General features: G+C 43.2%; 1 protein-coding gene across 5 annotated transcripts in view; it reads left to right on the forward strand.

The window, feature by feature from the left end:
- The window catches only part of fgf12a (fibroblast growth factor 12a), a 309,702-nt gene that overhangs the window by 174,625 nt on the left and 110,306 nt on the right, over positions 1–24,771 (forward strand). For all 5 annotated transcript variants that reach the window (XM_048542644.2, XM_048542639.2, XM_048542643.2 and 2 more), the window contains exons 2-3: positions 6,957–7,067; positions 16,297–16,400. In XM_048542644.2, coding sequence (XP_048398601.1) covers positions 6,957–7,067; positions 16,297–16,400 — 215 coding nt within the window. The remainder of the gene's footprint in view (positions 1–6,956; positions 7,068–16,296; positions 16,401–24,771) is intronic.

A 24,771-nucleotide genomic window follows, 5' to 3' on the forward strand; every position in this document is an offset into this window, starting at 1 on the left:
TCCCATTAGTTATAGAGTCGTAGAATCATAGAACATGGAAGTAGACCCTTTGGTCCAATTTTTCTATGCTGACCAAATACCCAAAACTAAACTAATCCCATTTGCCTGCATTTGGCCCATATCCCTCTAAACCTTTCCTATTCATATAGCTGTCCAAATATCTTCTAAGTGTTGTAACTGTACCTGCATCTGCCACTTCCTCTGGTATCTCATTCTACACACAAACTACTTTGTGTGTGAAAAAGCTGCCTCTCAGGTTCCTTTCAAATCTTTCTCCTTTCAACTTAAAGCTACACCCTGTGGTTTTGAACACCTCACCTGAGGGAAAAGATCTTTGCTATTCACCTTATCTATGCCCCTCATGATTTTTACAAGGAAACCTTTATCAGTGTTGTCACTTGGTCAGTGTAGTCTATTGGGAATCTCTGACCAGCCAAGAGTGATGCTATGCTGATTCAGTGTGGAGCTGGATGAACACAGCAGGTCAGACAGCATCAGGGGAACAGGAAAGTTGATGTTTCGGGTCAGGACCCTTCTTTAGAAATGAAATTCTCCATTTCTGAAGAAAAGTCCCGACCCCAAATGTCAACTTTCCTGCTCCTCTAATGCTGCCTGGCTTGCTGTGTTTCTCAAGCTCCACACTCTGTTATCTCAGACTCCGGCATCTGCAGTTCTTGTTAACACTGTTTTAACCACTCATTGTAATTGCAGTAGAAATTTCTACTCAGGCTGACACTTTTTGCATATAGATTTACGTCAGTAGCCATGGAAGTACAGCACTCAAACCAATTGGCCAACTCCCCACCTTTTATTTTTCTGTTTTACCATTAAACACAGAGATCACACATGCGAGTGTTGGTTTTGAGTTCACATGACCAACAATCGTTAGTGTCACTCGTTTATTCACTAACCTGAACTACAGTTAGCCTCACTCAAATTCCCAGTACTGGGCAGATCATTGGAGGACACAGTAAGTGTGCGTGTTTGTGCTTGGCTTGGTTTCTGAACTGCCTCCTCCCAGATGGTAATATAATCCCCCCTCGTTGGTGGGATGTGCAGGGACGGATGATTGCAGGTCACTGGCTGATGGCCATTGATGTTGGAACTTGCTACAACTCACTGTCCAGCCATAGTCCGGCCCAATGCACTGATTGAGTCCCAGTACTAATCCAGGGAACAGAGGCTGCAGCATGAATTATTCTCTTAACATAGAGGAAATAAAGAGGGGTTTTCGTGGGAGTGTTCAACATTATTAGTTATGAATGTAGGAATGGGAGCAAACCTCACAGGCCCTTGAACCTACTCTTCTGATCAATAGCATTGAGTCTGATCTTCTGCATCAACCCTGCTTCCAACTCACGACATCCCCGTTGACAGCAAGAAATTGGCAGGAGGCTTAGTAACCAAAGGGCACAGATTTAACATAAGAGAGGAAGTTACTTTTCTTTCGTGTAGTTACAGTTGGGTTCATGCTGCCTGAAAGGGCATCAGATGCAGAAGGAGTGCTAACTTTTGAAAAGGAACTGGATAAATACTTGAAATGGAGAAAATTGAAAATCTGCAGGGGAAAAAATGGGACCTTTAAAAGAGCCAACACAAGCATATTGGGCTGAATAGCTTATTCTGTGATAGTGAGGGACAACTAAATCAATCTATCTGAAGAAGGAGGAGAAGTTCCAGAACACTGGGAATATCTAGATTGAGAAATGGTGGCCACAGAGAGATTTTACTCAAGATATGATGAGAAAAACATAACATTATCTATCACCAGAAACTCTGCAAATTGGGTTCATCTTTCATCGCAGTAAAGAGATGTTTTGGATTGAAAAAATTGGCGCAGAGAGCAGTAGATATAATATATAGAGAGAATATACTTGCAGGAGCAGTGCAAGCAGATAATCTAAATAAAGATATTCCTGACTTAAGCTAATAAGTAATTGACAGGGGAAAAGTGTGGGTGCAGATGAAAAATCTAGAATTTTCTTTAACTCCCTTCACCTGGAATACAGTCAATAGCAAAGCAGTGGGGATTCTGAGCTTGGACAGTATAGGTGTCCATTGCATTTTTTAGGTTTGGGCTAGAATTCCTATGGGTTTCCTGGGCTTGGCAAGGTTAAATAGGTTGGCGGTAGCTGAGTTTGGGCAGTGTGAATCGATTGATCAGGCCCAGTGAGAGGAGTGGTCTCCCATTGACTGCCTGTTTTCATCACCATAGACTTGTCAGACTTACAGCTGGGAGAATACCAGTGGCTGTCAAACTTCTGAAAGTCCTGGCATTCGCCCAAAGATCTAGAAATGACTGAAGGTAGTTAGAGGACAAACACTGCATCAGGCTTCCAAGGGTGGTACCAAACCCTATCAGGACACCTCTTCCATCTCAATGGCTAAGGATATGACTTGTTTCTGAACCAGCACTGGTCCTGATGGGGGATGACAAGCTGGTAATGTGAAGATTTGTCCCTTAAACTTATGTGCCTTTTCAAATTGTGACCAACCAATTTGACTGGCAAGGCTCGCCCAGGCCTGACTGTTACTGTGCATCTAGAAAGAAAGAACTTGCGCTGAATAAATCTGTTTTTTCTCGTGATGTTGGTTTGTAGGACAAAGATAGGCTGTCTACCATTGCAAAGATGTCCCCCAACCTCTTTGAATATTGCTGAGAAAGTGGCGATAGCCATTTTCAATTTATTCTTCTGGTCAATGTGTTGACCAATCATAATTGACCTGCCTGGCTTTAATTTAAATAATGATTGTCATTTAACTATCAGTCATCACCTAACTGTGTATTCTTCATGACAATGCTTCTACTGATCAGTGTTCACTTTCCAACCGATCAGTACTCTATTCTCATACAGTATAAAGTATTGTTTCCCCTTTACATTGGTGTTCTTCCAAATGTTCTGATGAAAAACTTCACCAAAATGTGTCTCAAATCAGCAACACTCAAGTTCTGTGCCCCCACATTGCTACTCCTTTAAGTAGTGCTTCTCTTAAGAGCCGCTCAAAGGTACGAGTCTGTACTCAGCGGATTGGTGCAAACAGTTCCTGCCAGCAGAAGGGTTGAGAATCAGAGGGCACTGAGTTGAGCAAAAGCAATAATGACAATGCAAGGAAGACATTTTTCTTGCAGCAAGTGTTAGAATCTGCACTGCATTGTCTGAGGGTGTGATGGAGACCTTTAAAGAGGTTCAAAAGGCAGAAATTCATCTGTACTCCTTAGACAACATTGTTCAAACACATGACCACTACTTTTAAGAAGGGTAAGGGCAGCAGATACATCAGGACACCGCCATGGGTAAGCTACTCATTAAGTGACACACCGTCCTGACTTGGAAGTATATCACCATTTCTGCAATTTCAAAATCTTTGATTTCTTCCTAACCATGACTTTGGGTTTATTGCATCAAATAGATTGCAGTATTCAAGATGGCAGCTCACCACCACCTTCTACAGGGCATTTGGGGACTTTGCAGTAAATGTGGGCCTGCCCAGCAAAACCCACATCTGATAAAACAGATAATAATTGTTCTTTAATATAATCTTTATAACATATAAACTAATCATTACAACATTTCTGGAGAGGAAAAAGATGACACAGTTATGAGAAAAGACCAGGAGAAGTGGGGGTGGCTGAGTGACTTTTACAAACAGGTTAGGCCAAAATGCCTCCTTTTTAATGCTGTAACTACCCTCATAAAATTCTTTATGAAGAGTAGGTTACTGCAGTTTTGGAACTGGTGCTTGCTGGCTCCAATCAGCTGAAGAAACCTAGTGACAACACTGCTTGGTTGCACCTTTTGCATGAGGTGAATTCCCCCTGTAATTATTTCAGACAAGGAGCTTCAGAACAACCCCCAAACCCTTCAAAATGTGCTGTTGAACATTACAGCTGGATGGAAACAATTTGAGCTAGACTGCATGTGTATTTTCTGTGGATTGCAGCTGTCAGTGCTGCTTGTGAGTTTGGGTGAATGGTGTTGGAATGTTTCAGCAGTGATGCATAATGCTTCCTTACATGTTATGATTTCTCCACCCTCTTTAGTATAGCAACGAGAGGCCACACTTTCTCCTCCTTGTCCCTCTCCCTGTGGGAGTTGGGGAATTCTGCAGGGACTTGTCAGGAGGGTGTGTTCTGCAGGTCTGGGTGTGAGTCACTTCCTGATCACAGAATGCATGGAGGAGTTGACTCCTCTGCCCATTTGAACCCCAAATGTTCTGGGGTAGGGAGTGAGGGAGATTAAAAATGGTGCAGAAAGAGCATGGATCTGGGTTTAATCCTCCATCAGAAATGAGAAGCTGCCCTTTTGTCCTTTGATGGATGCTGATTCCGAGGTCGAAGGCAGGACTCTGGATTCATTTCTAGGTCTGATGGCTAGTTTTAATTTGAGTTGATATTGCGGGAAGGATAAGATCTCATCATCAGCGGCTATCTTCTCTTTTTCGGATGTTAATTGATGAATTTGCTATGTGTCTTCAACACTTTGAGTATTCCTCGATTCCCAGTGCACAACTCTCTAGTTATCAGACATGGAAACTCTGAGTAGCTCATCAAAGTTGAACTTGCATGTGTCTCCACCTTCAGTAGCAAAGGGGATCTAGGTAGATGCTGTTAGATCAGTACCTGTGATTCTTTACCGATAAGCTTCAATTGAGCTTTGAACCTCTGAGCATTTCTGGATGCAAATTGTTCCCAATGCCAGCAAGATTGGCAATTGAACCTGGCGTATTCGTGGTAATTCACTGTCCCAGAGCTTCCCAATGGACAATGGCCAGAGATGTGTCACCCAATTAACTCTGGGATGATTCATGAAATATCCTGAAGATTAAACTAAAGAGTTGGGAAAACTGCTGTAATGCTTGTTCAGTTTCTCTTTCACCCTGTATTAAAACTTCAGTCAGCAATTGCATCTGCACAAGAAGCTCCTTTCTGAGAGATGCTGTGAATCTCTGTACAAACGCTAACTCTTTCTGTTTGCACTGCACTTCATTTCTTACCTCCACTGATCTAGCTTTAGAACTTCAATTGTGCACTTTTTAACTTGAAAAGGTGAAAAATATAGATTAAATTTCAATCAAGGGATTCAAAGCTATTTGGATTTCTATGCTGAGAAGCGGTAACCATGAGGTAAATTTACTTTTCAGGCTGCGATCAGACTTAGATGGTTGAGCTATATTTTTGAGGTCTATTGGATTTTGTATTTCAGAGAGTAGTCACTGTCTACAAGAAGATGGGTTAATTTAGAAGATACTTGGAGTAGAAGATAATAGGAGGTATTTGGAGTCACATGAAGCAGAGGAGTGTGGATGGGAAGAGTTGGAGTGGGATGGGACATTGTTGGTGATGAGATGTGTTCCTGGAATCCCCTCCACGGTGAGCCTTCTCATGTGATCCCATGCAACAGGTTCAGACTAACCATGGGACAAAGGGATGGGTTAATGTACCAAACATGCACCCTTTTTCTGGAACTGAAGGTTCATCTTCAGGTGCTGTTTTAAGTCACACAGAACTTAATTAAGGGCTTAAAAATTCCTTTGATCAAATTTGATAATTATTGACACATTGGAGGCACAGAAGATGAGACAGAAGGTCTCACATTGGATGGTTCAATCAGACAATGAAGAGCTCATTCACATTTCTAATGGTTGGAGTTGATGTACATGTCAATAGGCCAATGGGAATGGAGCATTGTGAAGACCATGTGATGAAAGCTGCAAGAATACACCCCATGCAACACTGGAGTTGGGATTGAGCATTGAGGGGCTTCATTTATCACTGATCTTGACTCTCTCATCACCCATTATCAGCACACAGTTACCATCCAGGAGGGATTGCTGGAGAGTGGCCAGCCCTGCATCAATCATCAGTCAGACCTGGGGACCATGCTTGCTTTTCCATTGTACAATGAGCTGTAACTCTTTGATCTGAGGAGACTAACCAGTATTCTCTGCCCCATTAACTTTGGATCTCATTGATGTACCACCTTAACTGCCTTCGGTAAAAAGACACTGTGGCTACTAGGTGGATCAATGTGGACCTTTGAATCTTTTCAAGAATCCTCTGATCCCTGGGTGATCTTGTGCACTGAGGTTCTATTTGTCAGGACTTCACTGCTTGCCCAGTCTGAGGGCCCATCATGCCGTTGGGTCAATTATAAAAGTGGATAAACTGAGACCAGCAAACACTTCATCAGTTGTGGGCAGCACTACGCAGTTTCACCGTCAGGAGGTAAAGCTGCCTTTATAAGATCCTGCAGTTAACACAGCACATTCTGCTGGATTGAACCAGCCACCTTGCTGGAACCTACGTCAATGTGCAAGAACCGAGGCTTAGGATTTCACTGTCGACATTTTGCTTTGGTCCCTTCCCTCCTTCCACTGAAGGGAGTGTTTACATCTTTGGTGGACTTTCGTTCCACATGGGATACTGAATGCAGTGGGGGAAGACAATCAGGGGGAGATCTGGCTCAGCAGACTGGCTGTTTCTGAGCCCAGGCTCTGAGCGTCGACTCACTATTTGCACACATGAGCATCACACGAGAGGCCAAAAGAACTTGCAGGGGGTCACCTTCAGCACCTGAACTGATCCATCCAGTCTATAGACTGAAAGTCAAACCGGTGATCCTTCAAGAACTTGTCGTCTCATCAGCTCCGCAAAAAAGAGTTTAGTTTGAAAAACTAGTTGCATTGCGTTTTTTTAATCTATTTTTATTAAAATGTTTGAAACGATGTTTTTTTAACACAGTGAATTGTTGTGGTCAGGTACATGCTGCCAGGGAGGGCTGTGGATGCACATTCAGTAGGAACTTCCAAAAAGCAATTGGAAAAATACAACCAGGAAGTAGGGCTAATTAGACAGCTCTTTCAAAAAACTGGCACAGGATGGGCTGAATGGCCTCCTTCTACACTAAATTAGTTCCTAACTCTTTTTTTTTCTCCTCCATTTCCTTTTGCTGCAGACCCCCAGCTGAAAGGTATAGTGACGAGGTTATTCAGCCAGCAAGGCTTCTACCTGCAGATGCAACCTGATGGAACCATCGATGGCACTAAGGATGAGAACAGTAACTACAGTAAGTTTTGAGGCCTAAACATTATGCACTGGCTCGGACAGTTCAGCAACAGGCCCTGGTGATGCCTGGGATGGCTCAGGAACCAGTTGCTCAGTGACAGTGGAGTGGGTTGATGATGGGGAAGGGGAAGGTTGGTGTTGCCAGGAGACTGTCACGAGGTGGTGTTGCTGGCTGAGCGGGGAGTAAGGGTGTTGCTGGCTGAGCGGGGAGTAAGGGTGTTGCCGGGTGAGAGGGGAGTAAGGGTGTTGCTGGGTGACTGGGAATAAGTGGTGTTGCTGGCTGAGAAGGGAGTAAGGGTGTTGCCGGGTGAGAGGGGAGTAAGGGTGTTGCTGGGTGACTGGGAATAAGTGGTGTTGCTGGCTGAGAAGGGAGTAAGGGTGTTGCTGGGTGAGAGGGGAGTAAGGGTGTTGCTGGGTGAGAGGGGAGTAATGGTGTTGCTGGGTGATGGGGGGAGTGAGGGCGTTGCTGGGGGGTGCTGGGGGGGTGGTGAGTGAGGGTGTTGCTGGAGGACCGGGGGGGGGCCGGTGAGTGAGAGTGTTGCTGGGGGACCGGGGTTGAGTGAGTGTGTTGCTGGGTGATGGGGGGAGTGAAGGCGTTGCTGGGGGATTGGGGGGGGCAGTGAGTGAGGGCATTGCTGGGGAGCCAGGGGTGAGTGAGGGCGTTGCTGGGTGACTGGGGAGAGAGTGAGGTTGTTGCTGGGTGACCTGAATGTGAGTGATGGTGTTGCTGGGTGACCAGTGGGAGTGAGGGTGTTGCTGGGTGACTGGGGAGAGAGTGAGATTGTTGCTGGGTGACCTGAAGGTGAGTGATTGTGTTGCTGGGTGACCAGTGGGAGTGAGGGTGTTGCTGGGTGACTGGGGAGAGAGTGAGATTGTTGCTGGGTGACCTGAAGGTGAGTGATGGTGTTGCTGGGTGACCAGTGGGAGTGAGGGTGTTGCTAGGTGACCAGGGGGTGAGTGAGGATGTTTGCTCGGTGACCTGGTATAATGAGGGTGTTGCTAGGTGTCCGGTGTGAGTGAGGATGTTGCTGGGGTACTGGGGTGAGTGAGGGCGTGCTGCGTGGTGGTAGACTGTGTACTACGGTGGTCTGAATTGCATCTTTCTGTGTTGCAAAGCTGCATAGATATCTGTCCCACTTAGGTACATCTCTTGTACAAGTAACGGAGCAAAACATTTGTCGAGGGAATTTAATGAGTTATAAAATTTATCGCAACCTCATCTCTGGATCTGCGCCACCAAGCCTGTGGGAAGAGAGGATTTGTTCCTGGTGCTAACAGATATGCCTTAGATACGGAAGCGGATGAAATCTGTTTGGGTGTGAAGGATCCTTTCACTGCCAGAATCCTGCGCCAGTGCAATTTAAATTTCATTCTGACAAATCTTATTACCATGGAATCACTCCCTTCCCCCACCGTGGAGTTCAGCATCTCTTGTATCTTTGGTTTTACCAGATGACAGTGATGCATCGGAGCAGGGGAACAGAATGAGGCCATTCAGTGTCTCCAACCTGTTTGATAATCACTTAAATCATGCTGATCTTGCTCTATCTGGTTCCATTTCCGTTTAATATTCTTAGTTGCTTGGATGGATTTTGCTGTTCTTTTGGAACAATAACGAAGTGTAATGTTTTATACGTCTATATACTCATTCTGCAGTGATGCAAAGTGTGTGATGGCTTCGCAGACATGTTTGGAGCCTTCCTGGGATCTGAAAGTGTAATGGGTTTTCCATAGAAAGGAAACTAATTGCCGACCAGTATGTTCTAATTTATAGGGATGCACACAGGAGATTCCCCTGTGTTATAAAACTGCTGGCATAGAATCACTGCGTGTTTTCTCAGAATCCTTCTCCCAGGCAACTGAGTGGATTTTTTTTAACCTCTATTCCCTCATTGATGATGAGCAGTTCTCACTGAAGTTTCAAAATGCCCACACACACTTCAGGAGCAACAGCTCTGCTATCACTGTTCTCCTGGCCAATTTGTTTCTGAGATTGTAACTGAGTATTGCACTCATCATATTCAGGCATGTCCATGGCAGAACATTGAATGCTTCATCTACTACAGGACAGTCAGATTTAGGTAAAGCTAAGTACAAGTACTGCGCATGTTAGATACCCAGCTATTCTCCCCTAAAATAGTGCATCCAATACTGATGACCGTTTGTTAGAAATCCCCTGCAGCCTTCAGGTTCTAACATGTTTTTCCTCAATTAAATCACTAACAATGTGAGCCATCAATGGGATACTGTTAGAAACAGGGTTCTAGGAGCTAGTGGACCAGGTAACTTCAGGGTGTATCATTAATTGCAGAGATTTAAGGATGGGGAGCTCAACATGAGGAGCCGAGAAGGAGAATGAATTAAAGGGTCGATCTAATGTCAACTAAGAGACAGAAAATATAAGGAAAAAGCAAGAAAGATTGAATTTAGAGAAAGAAGAAAATAACATAAAATTACAAACACAAAGGCAAAAGTTTCCAATCTGATATTTTAATTATTTCCTTAAATAATTTATTTTCTTTTTACAAGGTTACTCTTAAGTATCTGATATCACAACTTATTATAGAATCTGTAAAGTGTGGAAAGAGGCCATTCAGCCCATTGAGTCTGCCCCAACCCTCTGAGCACTGAGCGAAAATGCACACAGATATGTGGAGAATATGCAGACTCCACATGGTCACCTAAGTGTGTGATCAAACCCAGGTTCCTGGTGCTATGAGGCAGCAGTGCTAACCACTGTGCCACCCATGTCATTCATTGTGAAACTAAAGGTAGAATTGTAACACTCATATAACATTTCACTGCACACACATCCCTTATCGGATATCACTGTAACATTTACCTCAATAAAAATTGCATTCCATTAGCCTCAACAGTTACTGCAGTTGTACGTAAAATCTTTTATACACTGTCCCCATCAAATGTTCCTAATACAATACAGCACGGGGTTAGGTACAGAATAAAGCTTCCTTGACATTGTCCCCATCAGACATTCTTGTACAGGACGGTAGTGACAGGATAGGCCACTCGTTTGTTCAACTTGTTCTGTCACCCTAGATCTTAGCTTATAATCAACTTTAATGCCATTTTTTTCACCCTAGTCCTGTATGCTTTTATGTCGTCAGTATCTGGAACTCAATTAAAATCTGTTTTGACTGTATTCATTATATTAAGGACTGCTGCTTCAATTTTTCAGCATATGTTGTTCTCTAGTTGGCTCCCTTGCGCGTTGAAGGCTGGGTTAATTGTTCTGGGTTTTTATTTTCACCCACGGGGCAAAGGAGATAACAGTTCATAGGTGACCCCATTGGTTGAGGGCCAGGTTTGCAGAATTTCCCTTCCCCTGGTCTCTCCCTCTTTTCAGGTTAGTGACAGGTGGGGAGTTGCTGCATGTGAGTCTTAAGGAAGTGGCAATAATTTTATCAATACTTAGTACTTCAGTACCATGGCCAGACATAATTTTTGGTTGATTTATATGCTTGGGATAAGTATTGGAGTCAACCTGAGTAGTGAGTGCAGGTCTAGGAGCGCCAATTCCATCATAACCATGCAGTACCAATGGGATGTCAGAACTGTCAGACCAGCTGTCTTTTAGATGAAAAATTAAACCAATCAGCCTTTTCTGGTGGAGGGAAAATATGGGCATTCTCCCAGGTGTTATCTCAACATTAATTCTTCAAGATTTTCTTTGGTATTTGCTCCTGGGATGTGGGTGTTGTTGACTGGGCCAGCAATTTTTCCCTAAGTGCTTTGGTAGAAGGTAGTGGTGAGCTGGCCTTCTTGAACCACTGCACTTTGTTTAGGGAAGGTTAACCCCAATGGTGCCATTATGGTGGGAGTTCTAGGACCCCCAGTGACAGTGAAGGGACAGCAATATATGTTCCAAGATGGCAAGGCATAGAGCTGGATGAACACAGCAGGCCAAGCAGCATCAGAGGAGCAGGAAAGCTGATGTTTCGGGCCTGGACCCTTCTTCAGTAATTTCTGAAGAAGGGTCCAGACCTGAAACATCAGCTTTCCTGCTCCTCTGATGCTACTTGGCCTGTAGTGTTCATCCAGTTCTACACCTTGTTAACTCAGGTTCTCCAGCATTGGCAGTTCCTACTTTCTCTGGATACTTTCTAAGTTGGGTTTGTGGCGGGGAACTTGCAGGTGGTGATGTTCCCATGTGTCTTCTGCCTTTGTCCTTTCAGATGGTCGAGATGGTGGGTTTGGATGGCAAGATTACTTGTCATTATCACTAGTTGTGGGACCGTGCTGTATTTAAATAATGAGTTTCAGGCATTACCTCACAGTTTGCAAGTTTACACTGGATATAATGGCCTTTTCCATGACATGAGAGCATGAAAGGAAATTCTATCAGTGCCAGTTCTGTCTTTCTTTGGGACCTCCTCAGCTGGTTCACCTTCCTGGTAACTGGTTGTAGGGTTTGTGATTGGAATGTTTGCTGTTGCTGATGGATGACTAAGTCCGAGCACAGCAAAAGCAACGTACAAAAAGTGGCTTTAAGTCGTCTTAATGTGGCTTGTCCTAACAATGCTGCAGACCCTTATGAGAACAAGTACAGGGCTTGGCTACAAGTAAATCCGACCTACCTGGGAGGAAGGGTGCTAGAAGACAGTCATACAGCACCCTTTCCAAAGCAGGAGGATTAACCTTAAAGTTAGAGCTAGCCTGTTCAAAAGTAAAATAGATGCACCATAGAAAGCATCCTATCTGGATGCATCACACCTCAGTATGGTAACTACTCTGCCCATGACCGCAAGAAATTACAGAGCTGCGAACATAGCACCATCCATCATGAAAACCAGCCATCCATTGACTTGTCTACACTTCCTGCTTCTTCAGGAATGGAGCCAACATAATCAAAGACCTCTCCCACCCCAGTTATCACCTCTTCCATCAGGCAGAAGACACAAAAGTTTGAACACACATTCCAACAGATTTAAGAACAGCTTCTATCCCGCTGTTATCAGACTTATGAACAGACCTCTCATACATTGAATTTGATCTTTTTCTGTACCTTCTCAGTAGCGGTAACACTATTTTCTGCATTCAATTCTGTTACCCTGATGTACTTATGCAAGTTATATTTTGACTGGTTAGCTCACAAAACAACACTTTTCACTGTATCTCAGTACATGTGACAATAATAGATCAAATCAAATCACATCAGAGCGAAAGGTCTAATTAATTCTTCATGGAGTGGATCGTGGTTTTAGGAGTGGCTTGTAGGAATGTGGAGCTCTTTCCCCACAATTGATTTAGAATTTTATGACTAAATGGAATTGAGGTGTAGATCGGCCTGGCCTAAACTTTTTTGAGTTTTTTTAAATTCACTCATGGGTTGTGAATATCAATGGCTGGGCCATCCCTGGATATCCTTGGGGACAATAAAATAGCTTTCTAGGCCTTTGCCGAGGGCTATTAAGAGTGAACCACATTGCTGTGGATCTGGAGTCACTTGCAGGTTAGACCAGATAATGATGTTAGTGAACAGGACGGATTTTACAACTATCAACAATTGTTTCATGGTGATTACTGGACTTTTAATTCCAGTCTTTTTAAAACTTTCATTCAAAATTCACCATTTGCCTTGGTGGATTTGAATCTTGGTCGCCAGAATATTTATTGTATTATTTATCTAATGACAAAACTGTTAGTACATTGCTTCCCCAAATCGCCTGGTGGAACAGGTTCAAGAGCACTGAATGGGCTCTTTGTAACTGAACATTTAGAATCCCTGCCGTGCCCATTTGGCCCATTGAGCCTGGACTGACCTTCCGAAGAACATCCCATCTTATTCCTATATATCCCAGGCTCATCTGCCTAGCCTGCACATCTCTTGACACAAAAGGCCAATTTTACACAGCCAGTCCACCTAACCTGCGCATCTTTGCAGTGTGGGTGAAAGCTTGAGAAAGCCTATACACACACAGGGATGATGTGTAAACTCCACACAGTCACCCAAGGCTGGAATTAAATCTAGGCCTCTGGTGCTGTGAGATAGCAGTGCTAACCTCTGAGCCAGCATGCCACCCGTTATGAGGCAGAGTTGAGCATGTGGATGATATAGATGAACATTTTCTCAATTCACACTGTAATGATTCAGCTTGTTCCCAGTAACACCGTTACCAGTTTGTTGGAAGGGTGAAATTATGGGAATCAACACTTCTGTAATGAAGCCATTTAAATTTCTTACCTCATCAGCAAATGTTTCTGCTTGATATTTGAAAGGGCATGCTTTGGTAACAATCCGCTTTGTTTAAATGGGGATGGCTTAAAATTGGATTAACCCACATACAGGCATCAAAGTCAACAGCAGTAATCATACGCAGAATTAAAGAGTTGGAAGATTGTTTGTGGCACCAGTATATGCACATCTGGCCAGCACAGATAAGATTATGTTGTGACAGCACAGATTTACTATTGCTTATCTCTTGAGCTAGCAGACTAGTTTTGGTTCGAGTGGAAATGAAGATTAAAATAAAGGTTTGGGTGCAACCTGCTGATACTCAGCTGATTAGCAACTTTGCCCAGAATGCAGATGGTTCCAACTGTTCTCTGGTGGCACAACTGACCCCAATTTTAATTGGATTTCAGTGAAATTTAATTGCACGGGGATGGGTGTGAAATTTCCAAAAGCGTGTTCTGTCAGCGTGTACTTGTAATTCACTGAAAAACCAATTTGCTCAAAAGTATGATTTTTTTAAAAAAAAATGCTTCCTGGTATCTCCTAATTGCAGTTCCTCAAAGTAGATCTGAATTTTCTCAACTTCTATATACTCTGCCTGTGTAGTTGGCACAAATAGGAAGGAATGAGAAAAAGCTGTTTTCTTATCAGCCTCCACATTCCACTTCTTCCCTTTCATTGAAGCTATCCACCACCCCCCCCCTGCCGACTATATCCCCACCAAGCACTGCGACTGCCATACTTCAACCCTGTGTGCATATCTTAATTTGTTTTCAACCGTCCAATGTTGCTTGTCACTCTTACAAGCCCTGGGGTAATTTCATGGAATCCCTGCTGTGTGGAAACAGCCCATTTGGCCCAACAAGTCCACATCAACTCTCTGAAGAGCATCCCACACAGACTCACCATCTACCGTAGCCCTGTACTCTGCATTTCCTATGGCTAATCCACCAAACCTGCACATCCCTCGACATTATGGACCAATTTAGCATGGCCAATCCACCTAACCTGCACATCTTTGGAATGTGGGAGGATATCAAAGCACCCAGAGGAAATCCATACAGATGCAGGGAGAATGTGCAAACTTCATATAGGCAGTCAACCAAGGCTGGAATTGAGCCTGGGTCCCCGGTGCCGTTAGGCAGCAGTGCTAAGCACTGAGCCACTATGCCACCCAATACCTTGCCAGAGATCTCCTGTTAGACCTTTGCTTTGAGCAGTCTCATGCCCGCACACAATCTCATGCTGAGTGTAAAATTTATGTACCCTCCCAACCCCTCACCCCTCTATTTCTACTGATCTCCTTCACTTTTCTCCATTCTCAAATTCTCAATCTCTGGTCACTATCTCAAATACACATCTCCTTTTCATCCCAACTGTAATCATCCACTCCCCTGTGACGTAATTCAGTTTTTTTTCCCTCTGGAGCCTCCTCATTTGACATTTCTGCTGATCCTTACTCAATAGCATTTTTAGCCCTAACAATCAATTGGTAATACAGAACTTGAGTGTTGCTGAAGAAATGTCAAAGCTTTTCATTCTGCACTGTTCAGGAGAGGCAAAAATGGCAAATTTCAAACAGAGCAACAATTTATATTGTGTAAGTACATTGCTTTTTCCTTTGGGGTTTTGTATTGTAAATGTTGTGATGAACGCTGTAAGTTTCAGCAGCATGTGCCTGACCTTCATTCCCAATAAGTCACATCACCAGCTGCCTGCATCTCAGAATTGTTGGCGGCAAAGAAACCAAAGTTCATCAAGGTTTGTCATCTGCCTTCCAATGGTTGTACAGTTCAGCTGTAATCATAGCAGCCCCTATTCACTTAGTCTCTGTATTCTCCTGCACCACTGCCTGTACAAAATCTTGCCTTCCTTTTAAAATTCCTGAACACTTTGTCACTTCATGTTAGTTTCTCAGTTAGTCAATGACAGGGCCATGTGTGAAACAGGAAAAACATCGAGTACGAGAGGGCTTTGAGGAATCATTGGCTCAAACCTACATGTTCCTTCGAAGCGTACCACTCATTCTTTGCAGTTCCCTCCTTCTAACCCTCAAGGTTAAAGACTACAGAATCAAGACAGTCAGTTATTGTTTGACTGGCCAATCATCTTGAGGAGTGCTGTGCTCCCTTCTCTTTTTGATCCATTTCTGCTTTGAGGTTCTATTATGTTATTCTAAGATCATCCTGAAAGATAAGGAGAACAAACTGACGCCTAAATATCAGGCACAAGGAATGCATGGATTCTTTTGTCACAAAGATCAAGATTATGGAGTTTCCTTCCCCTTTCCTATGTTTTATGCTCTTGACATACCAATATTCTGTAGTTTCCTCGAGGCTTCTATCAATCTGACTCATTATCCCTCTATAGTTGCTCCCTACAATATTCAGTCATGGAATCTATCAGAAGAACTACCTTCATCAACAAAATCAAAAATTGCTGGAAAAACTCAGCAAGTCTGGCAGCATCTGTGGAGAGAAAGTGACCCTTCTTCAGCCCTAAGTGTGGCACTCTTACTGTAATGAGATGTTAAACCAATGCTCCATCTCCCCTCCCAGTTGTATGTATAAATATCCCAAGTAATAAGTTTTAAGAGCTGGCAGTTGTCCTTGTAGTCCCATTTATCTTTAAATCAACACCACCACAAATGCATTGCTGTTCATGGGCGTTGTGGTGCACCAATTGTCTTCCACTTTCAAAATTGTAGATGTTTCCAATCAACATGTTAAAACATATGCCTGGGGCAGGTGGGATTTGAACCCAGGCCTTCTAGCCCAACAGTGAAGACATTACCAATGTGCCATAGCTCCCTTACATACCATGTTGTAGCCTCAGCTCCCTTGGGTGTAAAGCACCAAGGGACAGTCTGTCCTAATGAAGATTTATACAGGAATACAAATCGATGTTCCTTTCAAACTGCTGTTTGTATTTTGACATTGGAAGTAACATCAATAACCTCGGTAATTAGCTAAGATGCAATTGAGAATGTGTTTGTGCTGCTGTAATTGTTGATGTAAATCACTTGTTTTCTTCTCAGCCCTCTTTAACCTGATTCCTGTGGGATTGCGGGTGGTGGCGATTCAAGGCGTGAAGTCTGGTCTCTATGTGGCCATGAACGGGGAAGGTCTCCTCTACAACTCAGTGAGTACAGCTGAATCATTTCCACACTGTTTGATGGGAACTATCATTGAGCCTCAAGGCCCTGCTCATTCACTGTACACCCTGGGCTACCCAATGCAAATTCAAGTGAACAATTTTGTAAATGTTAGAATGCTTATAGTATGGAAGCAAGCCATTCAACCCATTTAGCCCATGTTGACATTTTGAATAGCATCTCCCACCCACAAGCACCACCCCCTCCCCACCCTACTCAATAACTCTACACTTCCCATGATTAACCCTGCGCACTACGGGCAATTTAGCATGGCCAGTCAACCTAAGCTGCACACCCTTGGACAGTGGACAGAAATTAGAGCGCACAGATGAAAGCTATGCAGACCCGGGGAGAATGCAAACTCCACTCAGCCTGAGGTTGGATTTGACTGTGGGTCCCTGGCGCTAAAAGGTATCAGTACCAACTACTGAGCCATCATGCAGAGGGTTTGTTAGGTTCAAGTCAGTTTGTGAACTCATTGGATGGGGCACAATAATCAAAATGAACTCTGAATTCATGAAGTTTAATCATCCGAACTATTGTTGAAATAAAGGCTTTGATTAAATAAAATGTTCACCATCTGGCTTGTAAGCATTGCACTTCCTTTCTCTTCCCTGACCCAGTGGGGAGCTGATGGCTCAAGTCTCCTGCAAGGTTGGGTCTTTCCTCTGTGGCCTTAATAGATGTTAGTTATGGGCTCTGAGGTCCGTGCCAAACCATCTTCCACCTCTCATACACCATTAAATGTGGCTTCCTATCTTTAGATGGGGTGGTGGGAGGGTTTCAGAGAAACAGGAAAATTTGGGAGACGGATGTTACACTTATAACTGTCTCAGGATATTGATGCAGCAGAGTGGTTTTGACAGTGGCTTGGGATCTATCTGTAGCAGTTGTTTTGGTGCTTAATGACTGGCTCAGACTGTTTTACTAGAGTGGGTAACAATGAAGCCATACATCTATTCATTAGATCGCTGTCTACAGAACTAGCTTCACACTGTTCTAATTCATCTTTGCATTAATATTTCCAGTGAGTTTTTGGACAGTTCAGTAAATTGGCTATTTATTTATTGCTTCCACTTCTGCAATAACCCCTCATACATTTGAAGCCTTGTGGCTAACTGTGTCTGTGCTCCACTCATCAGTTAAGTAGGTTACACTAACCTACTAGTTAAACTACCAGCCTAATAATTCACTGGTCATGATCTCAAATCTCATCCCTCAACTCTTTGTTCAATTACTCACCAAGGAAACTCCCATGATTGCCCAATATGTCTTCTTTCTAATTGTCTGCTTGTTTTGGCTGATTAATGTCTTTTGTTGTTGAGTTAGAATAAATATTTACCAAGTGTCTGGATGTTGCTCTATTCTGTAATATACTTTATAAATCTTAAACATTAATGGATCCAAGTCAAGTCGCAAAAGAATTGCACAAGAGATCATTGCTGCCTTGGAAGACTTCATGGAATGTGAAAAATATTCATTAGTTTAGCACTGAATGCTCCTTGTGCCTGATACAATGACTACTCACGGTGGGCAGAACTTTACAGACCTGCTTAGAGCTTTTAAAAAGCTGGGGAACTTAATTGGGCAGGAGGAGAAAATTCACTACCGATGGCAGTTTGCATTTCTACAGTTATATTTTCAATACTTAATGGAACAGATTCAATGGGCTGAATGGCCTACTTCTGCTTCTATATCTTATGGTCCTCATAGTAGGCAGTTTTCTCAATCTGCATGTTCAGTAACCTGTTTTCTATACATTAGCATCTCATAAAAACTCATTAACACTCCAGCCAATTGGAGTCACCTTCATGGGTATAATCTTGGTAGTCAAAAACTAGAATGATGTGTTAACAAATCTAACTATTTATGAGGTGAGAACATGATGAGGCAGGCTGTTTCCTCAAAGCTCTTCAGTTACTTGCTTTCTTCACAGTCAAGGCAGTCCCTTGTGAAAGGACTTAACATTGAGGGTGAAGGACATAATTTCAGATGAAGAGGACATCAAGTTAAAACAGATTTCCTCTCTCAAAAGGCAGTGAAACAGTGGTCTTCTTTATTGAAAAAGGCTATTGAGACTGGCTCATTAATGTATTCAGGGCTGAGATAGGCAGCTTTTCAGTCAGTAAATGATGAGGGAAAAGGCATGAAAGTGGATTTGAGGATTATCACATCAAACATGATCTCATCGAATGGCAGACCCCATTTAATGTCAGTCATTTGATGGACTGGATGCTTACCTTCTAGTCTAATGGTAAATCCTCTCTATACTAATGACCTTATGAAAAATCTCAGCCATATGCACTCTGACTTTTGTTAAACATTTTCAGTGTTAAGGTTGAAACCCAAACAGGACAAAGGAAGTCCAGATGCTAAAAGAACCTCTTCTGAAGAAAGGTCTACACTCGAAACATCAGCCTTCCTGCTGTTCTGATGCTGCTTGGCCTGCTGTGTTCATCCAGCTCTACACCATGTTACTGCTAAAAGAAGCTGACTGGGTTAGAAAGGAGGGGGAGGTGCTGAACTCAAGAGAGCTCACTACCAAAAGCTAAATTTTGTGAGTTTATCCTTGCTCCACTAACGCCTTTACTGAGAAACTATCAGATCCATGCCTTCTCTTTCTTTATGCATTCATAGGATGAGGGTGTCACTAGCTTGGCCAGCATTTATTGCCCATCCCTAATTGCCCAGAGGGCAGTTGAGAGTCAACCACATTACTATGGGTCTGGAGTCACATGTAGGCCAGATCAGATAAAGATGCCAGTTTCCTTCCCTACAGGGCATTAGTGAACCAGATGGGTTTACCTGACAATCAACAATGGATTTATGGTCACATCGGACTCAATTCCAGATATATATTAATAAAATCAAATTCCAGCAGCCACAGCACATGGCGAATCTTGCATTTCTTTTTTTCTGTTTTAAATGTGAATTCTGATGGATATGAGAGAGGTGGCACCGCTGATGCCAGTTATGCTATATTTGTTTGTGCAATGCAGTGATAAGGATGGATTGCACTTGAGGCATCTGATGGCTGTGAAACTGTACTCTGCAGGGTCTTGTTTACAAAGTGAACCCACGCTCATTGGGACACTAAGCATTGAGTAGGCAGTGGTACATATCCTGGCAAAAGGCAGTGGATCATTCATTTGCTTGCAGTAGTGGAGTCTTCCCAGAGGTAGTGACCTCCAAGGCTAGCTATGTCCAGACTCCCTTCATTTGTTCAATGGCCTCTTGTTGCTGTTTTCAGGGAAAAGCTCTTCCCTCCTTTCTTGGACAGCCTTCAGGGGAATTTCTAGGGAGGCATCACGAAAGCAGGGTGGTGCTTTTTGTCAGGTCTCTGATATCTCCATGGGTGGGCAGGGTGACGAACAGAGGATGAGTAATGTTTGTGCATTGCAAAGAGTGTAGTGCTGTCTGATGGCACCCAGGTGTTGGAGATCCTGGCAGGAGACAGAACATCCTGGCCATAAAACTTGGCATTTAATGTCATCATGCCCCCACCCTGAGTGGAAGACCCTCTCCCTTTTGCACTTTCTCTACATATAATTCAAGGAAAAGTATTTGAAGTGTTGCAAATGGTACTGAATATTGTGCAATCATCCAGGAACACCCTCACCTCTTCCCTTATGATGGAGGAAAAGTCATTGATGAAGCAACTGGAGACTGTGAGATGCAAAAATAGTGATTGTGCTTCCTGAGTAAGTCATTGGTTTTGAATGATTCAGAAAGTCTTGTGGATCCATGCAATGCTTTTCCTTCATTCCTATTGTGCATTTTATTCTTTGGCTTCAACGTTATTTGTGAACAAGCCATCACTGGACCAGGACCCATGGATGGGTGAGTGGTAGTGAGGAGGTGTGAAGAGAGAATTGTAGTGCAGTACATCACAGAAGAGATAAGGTGAGATTTTATAGAGGTTTTTAATAATATCATTTGGAAAAAACGTGGGAGAACTGCTTCCCGTGGCAGAAATATCAGTCACCAGATTTAAGGCTCTTGTAAAAAGAACCAGAGGGAGAGATGAGAATTTATTTATGATGATATAAAAGTGTCCAAAAGGATGATGGAAGCAAATTCAAGAGGAGCTTTCACGAGAGAATTTGATAAATACTCAAACAGGAAGGACAGACTACAGGGAAAGAGCAGGAGAGTGGGATTAATTGGATCAGTGATAATGGGAACTGCAGCCCAGTTCGTCCCTTCCCCACCCACTGCACCGCACAACCAGCCCAGCTCTTCCCCTCCACCCACTGCATCCCAAAACCAGTCCAACCTGTCTCTGCTTCCCTAACCTGTTCTTCCTCTCACCCATCCCTTCCTCCCACCCCAAGCCGCACCTCCATCTCCTACCTACTGGCCTCATCCCACCTCCTTGACCTGTCCGTCGTCCCTGGACTGACCTATCCCCTCTCTACCTCCCCAATAATACTCTCCTCTCCACCTATCTTCTTTTCTCTCCATCTTCGGTCCACCTCCCCCTCTCTCCCTATTTATTCCAGAACCCTCATCCCATCCCCCTCTCTGATGAAGGGTCTAGGCCCGAAACGTCAGCTTTTGTGCTCCTGAGATGCTGCTGGGCCTGCTGTGTTCATCTAGACTCACATTTCATTATCTGGGATTAATTGGATATCTCTTTGGAAGAGCTGCTATAGACTGAATGCCTCTGTCTATGATGATCCTTTCAACATTTGGCTGTGGATGCAAGGATTGTACAGCACTTGTATTGGGTTCAGATTCCATTAGTCATGTGTCCAAACTCATTCTTGTGTGGCGAAGCAGGCAAGTTCCTCTTTGTTACTGTCTTTGGCTGTCCATTTGAAGTTTCTAAAAAAGATACTGCCTCATTAAATATTTATTATGCAAGCCTCTTCAACATAAAAGATTGCTCTCTGCTGCTGCAGTTTCTGGTGTGTTTTTGTAACATTTGACATTAGGAATGTCCAGGCCCAGCTTTGACAAATATCATGAGGTTTTATCACAAATTTCATAGCTTGTTCAGCTGGTAATGACTGACTTATCTGATCTGCTGCTACACTGGAAAGTGACTTAATTCACTTCTTTCAGATTCTGAAGAACTCTGATAGTGGAGGTTTGGAGATGGTGCTCTACTGCGACTGAGGACTGTCGCTTTCAGAGATGCTAATAAATCCATTAGAAATTCAGGCAAGCATGTTACCCAGAATGGAGCCAGTGTGGAACTGACTACCATAGGGAGTGGTCGAGGAGAATAGCATCAATACATTTAAGAGGAAGCTGGAGAAGAAAGAAATGGAAAGATAGGATGATAGGGGAAGATGAGGAGGTGATGGAGGGGGCTAACATGCAACATTAACACTGGCATGGATAGTGTGTGGCAGAAGTTGCCACATTCCTATTGGATATGGTCTCCCAGTGCAGGCATGTTGGCCTAAACAAGATCATCGATTCCCATTTTCTCTGATCTGCGTAGGTGTTATCTAAGTATTCAGACTCACGAAGAGACAGTCCTGAATTGTTCTGTGACTGGGTCAGTGGAACTTGAAGCCAATTCCATTTTACACCACAATGAATTCAAACCTTGCTTATTCCTTAAAGGCTGCTGTCACCTTTGTCCATTGATAATGGGAACTGCAGATGCTGCAGAATTCCAAGATAATAAAATGTGAGGCTGGATGAACACAGCAGGCCCAGCAGCATCTCAGGAGCACCTTTGTCCATTGGTTGGGTTTCATAGAAAATTGGGAATGAGAGGATGTCAAAGCTGACTCGAGTACCCAGGATCTGATAACCAGTAGGAATGCTGTTTTCACCACAGTGTACTCTTAAAACCAAAGGAGCAATTTACTCGATCGTTGTCACCATCTCCAATTGTTCTGCAAATGGACAAGCAGCCTTCTTGGTTTCTTGATTGCTTCTTCAAGCAACCTTCAAGTTTCTGAGGTAGAAATGCACAGGTACAGGGAAGGGGTCTTGGACCTAGTACTGTCCAGAGCAGGACGTTCTCTCTAATAGCCCTGTTGAGCTGTATCTTGTTCACTTTGTTTCTGAGACCATCATGTGCCTGGCTTGATTTAATGAGATGGGGGATCTAGAGCTGGAGAAATGAAATGAAAGCATGGCTTGTCTACCAAATCCGACAGCCAGCCATGCAATCAGAGGTTATAAACCTCCCTGATGAATGTTGCTGGATGTTATTTCCAGGTCAGGCTGATCAAAGCACAGCAGATTGGAACAGACAAGCCGAGGTAAGATCAAAGCATGAGCTTTCCTGAAAGCTCATCCATATCCAATTTCTTCAATCTTTGCAGTGAAATGAAACTATTTTCAAACAGTTTTGTCACTTAGTCAGAGAAAGGGAGACTCAGAAAGACTCTTCAATTTGTCTGTCTCTTTGCTGTGCATTCATTCCCTATATCTCTTCGTGTCTCTCTATATTTCTGTGCTTGTCTCTGAGTTTTCCAGTTTCTTTCTGTTTTTTCCTTCTCTCTTTCAGTCTCTTTCTTTGTCACTTTTTCAGCCCCTTTACCTATATGACCATGAGATGTAGGAGTAGAAGTAGACCATTTGGCCCACCAAGTCTACTCTACATTCAATGAGATCGTGGCTAATCTCATAATGCTCAATGTTCCTGCCTTTTCCTCATATCTCTTGATGCCCTTATTGATTAAACGTCTCTCTGTCCCAGCCTTGAATACACTTATTGGCCCAGCTTTTGACAGTTCTCTGCAGTAAAAAATTCCTCAGTTTCGCTACTCCCTGAAAGAAGGAATTCCTTCTCATCTATCTTCATGGGTGACTCCTCACTGAGATTATGCCTTTTGGTCCTAGACCATCCCATGACGGAAACAACATCTCTGCAGGTACTCTGTCAATCCCACTAATGTTTTAAAAAGTTGCCTCATTCTTCAAAACTCCAGTGAGTACAAGCCCACTCCACTCAACCACTCCTCATAAGAAAATCCCTCCAGACCCAGAATTGACTGAGTGACACTTCTGTAGATAGCCTCCAATGTTTAGCTCATGTTTGCTTAGATAAGGGGCTCAAAATAGTTCACTGTTCTTTTCAGTGTTCTAGGAGTGGGCTGACTAGCACCTTGTATAGTTTTATCACAACTTTCCTATTTTTATACTCCATTCCATTTGAAATAAAGCCGCACATTCCATTTGCTGTTCCTATCATCTGCTGAACCTGCATGCTGGCTTTTTGTGATTTTTGCACAAGGACACCCAAATCCTGTTTTTGTGCATTCTGGAAACATGCCAATGGTACAATTTACTCCTCCCCCCCCCCTCCCCTTACCCAAGGTGCTAATATTGGAAATGATGGTGGACCCAGCGCTGATCCCTGTGGCACTCCACTATTTACAGGCTGCCATCCTGAAAATGTTCTGTTTATACCGACTCTGATTTCTATTATTTAGCCAAACCAATATCCATGCTAATATCCTACCCCCAACAACTTGGACACATCATATTAAGTGTAACACTTTGTGTGACACATTATTGGAATTTTTTGAGAAAGTTTAGCTGGATTTCCAAAACACTTTCAATAAATTTGCCGAGCATGATATCCTGTCTTGATGTCATTTTGCCTCTGCTTGATATATTTCCAAATACAATGCTACTACATCCTGTATAATTTTTCCAATGATAGACATTAAACTCATTGACTGATAGCTGTTTTTCCATCCCTCTCCCTTTTTGAATAGGGTGCTACATTGGCAGTTTTTAACTTTTTGATTGGGACCTATCCAGACCCTAAGGATTCTTGAAAGATAATTACTGGTACAACTATCTCTGTAGCCTATTCCTTGAGACACCTGTTTGCAACCCATCAGGATCAGGGGATTTATTGACCTTTAGCTCTTTTAGTTTCACTAGGACTTCTTTCCTAGTGACAGTTATTGTGGTTGTTTCTTTCCCCTGCACCTTCACCTTTTGATTAGTTACTATTTTAAGAATCTTATTAGTGTCTCCTATCATGAAGACTGATATTACGTATTTATTCAACCCTCTAGCCTTTCCCTGTTCCCTATTATTATTTCACCAGCCTGGTTCATCAAGGGACTTACTTTCACTTTGACCTTCATTTTTTATATATTTAAAGAAGCTCAAACTATACATTTTAATATTTCACTCTCACATGTGCGCTCTCACCCTCACAATGTCTGTCTGACTGTCTTCTACTTTTGTCTCAGAGAGGACCTCTTACCTTTATCTCCGCCAGAAAAGCAGAGCCCTTTTCTGCTTGAAGCCAGAAAAATTAAATTGCACATCTTATTGCTACTCTTTGCCAGAGCAGATTCATTACCATCCAGTCTCTGTAAAATTGGGATGTCACATCCTTCCTGTCAAACGATTCTGATGAAAGGGCTT

The sequence above is a fragment of the Stegostoma tigrinum genome, chromosome 14 (genome assembly GCF_030684315.1).
Source record: "Stegostoma tigrinum isolate sSteTig4 chromosome 14, sSteTig4.hap1, whole genome shotgun sequence".
In the NCBI taxonomy this organism is placed as follows: domain Eukaryota; kingdom Metazoa; phylum Chordata; class Chondrichthyes; order Orectolobiformes; family Stegostomatidae; genus Stegostoma; species Stegostoma tigrinum.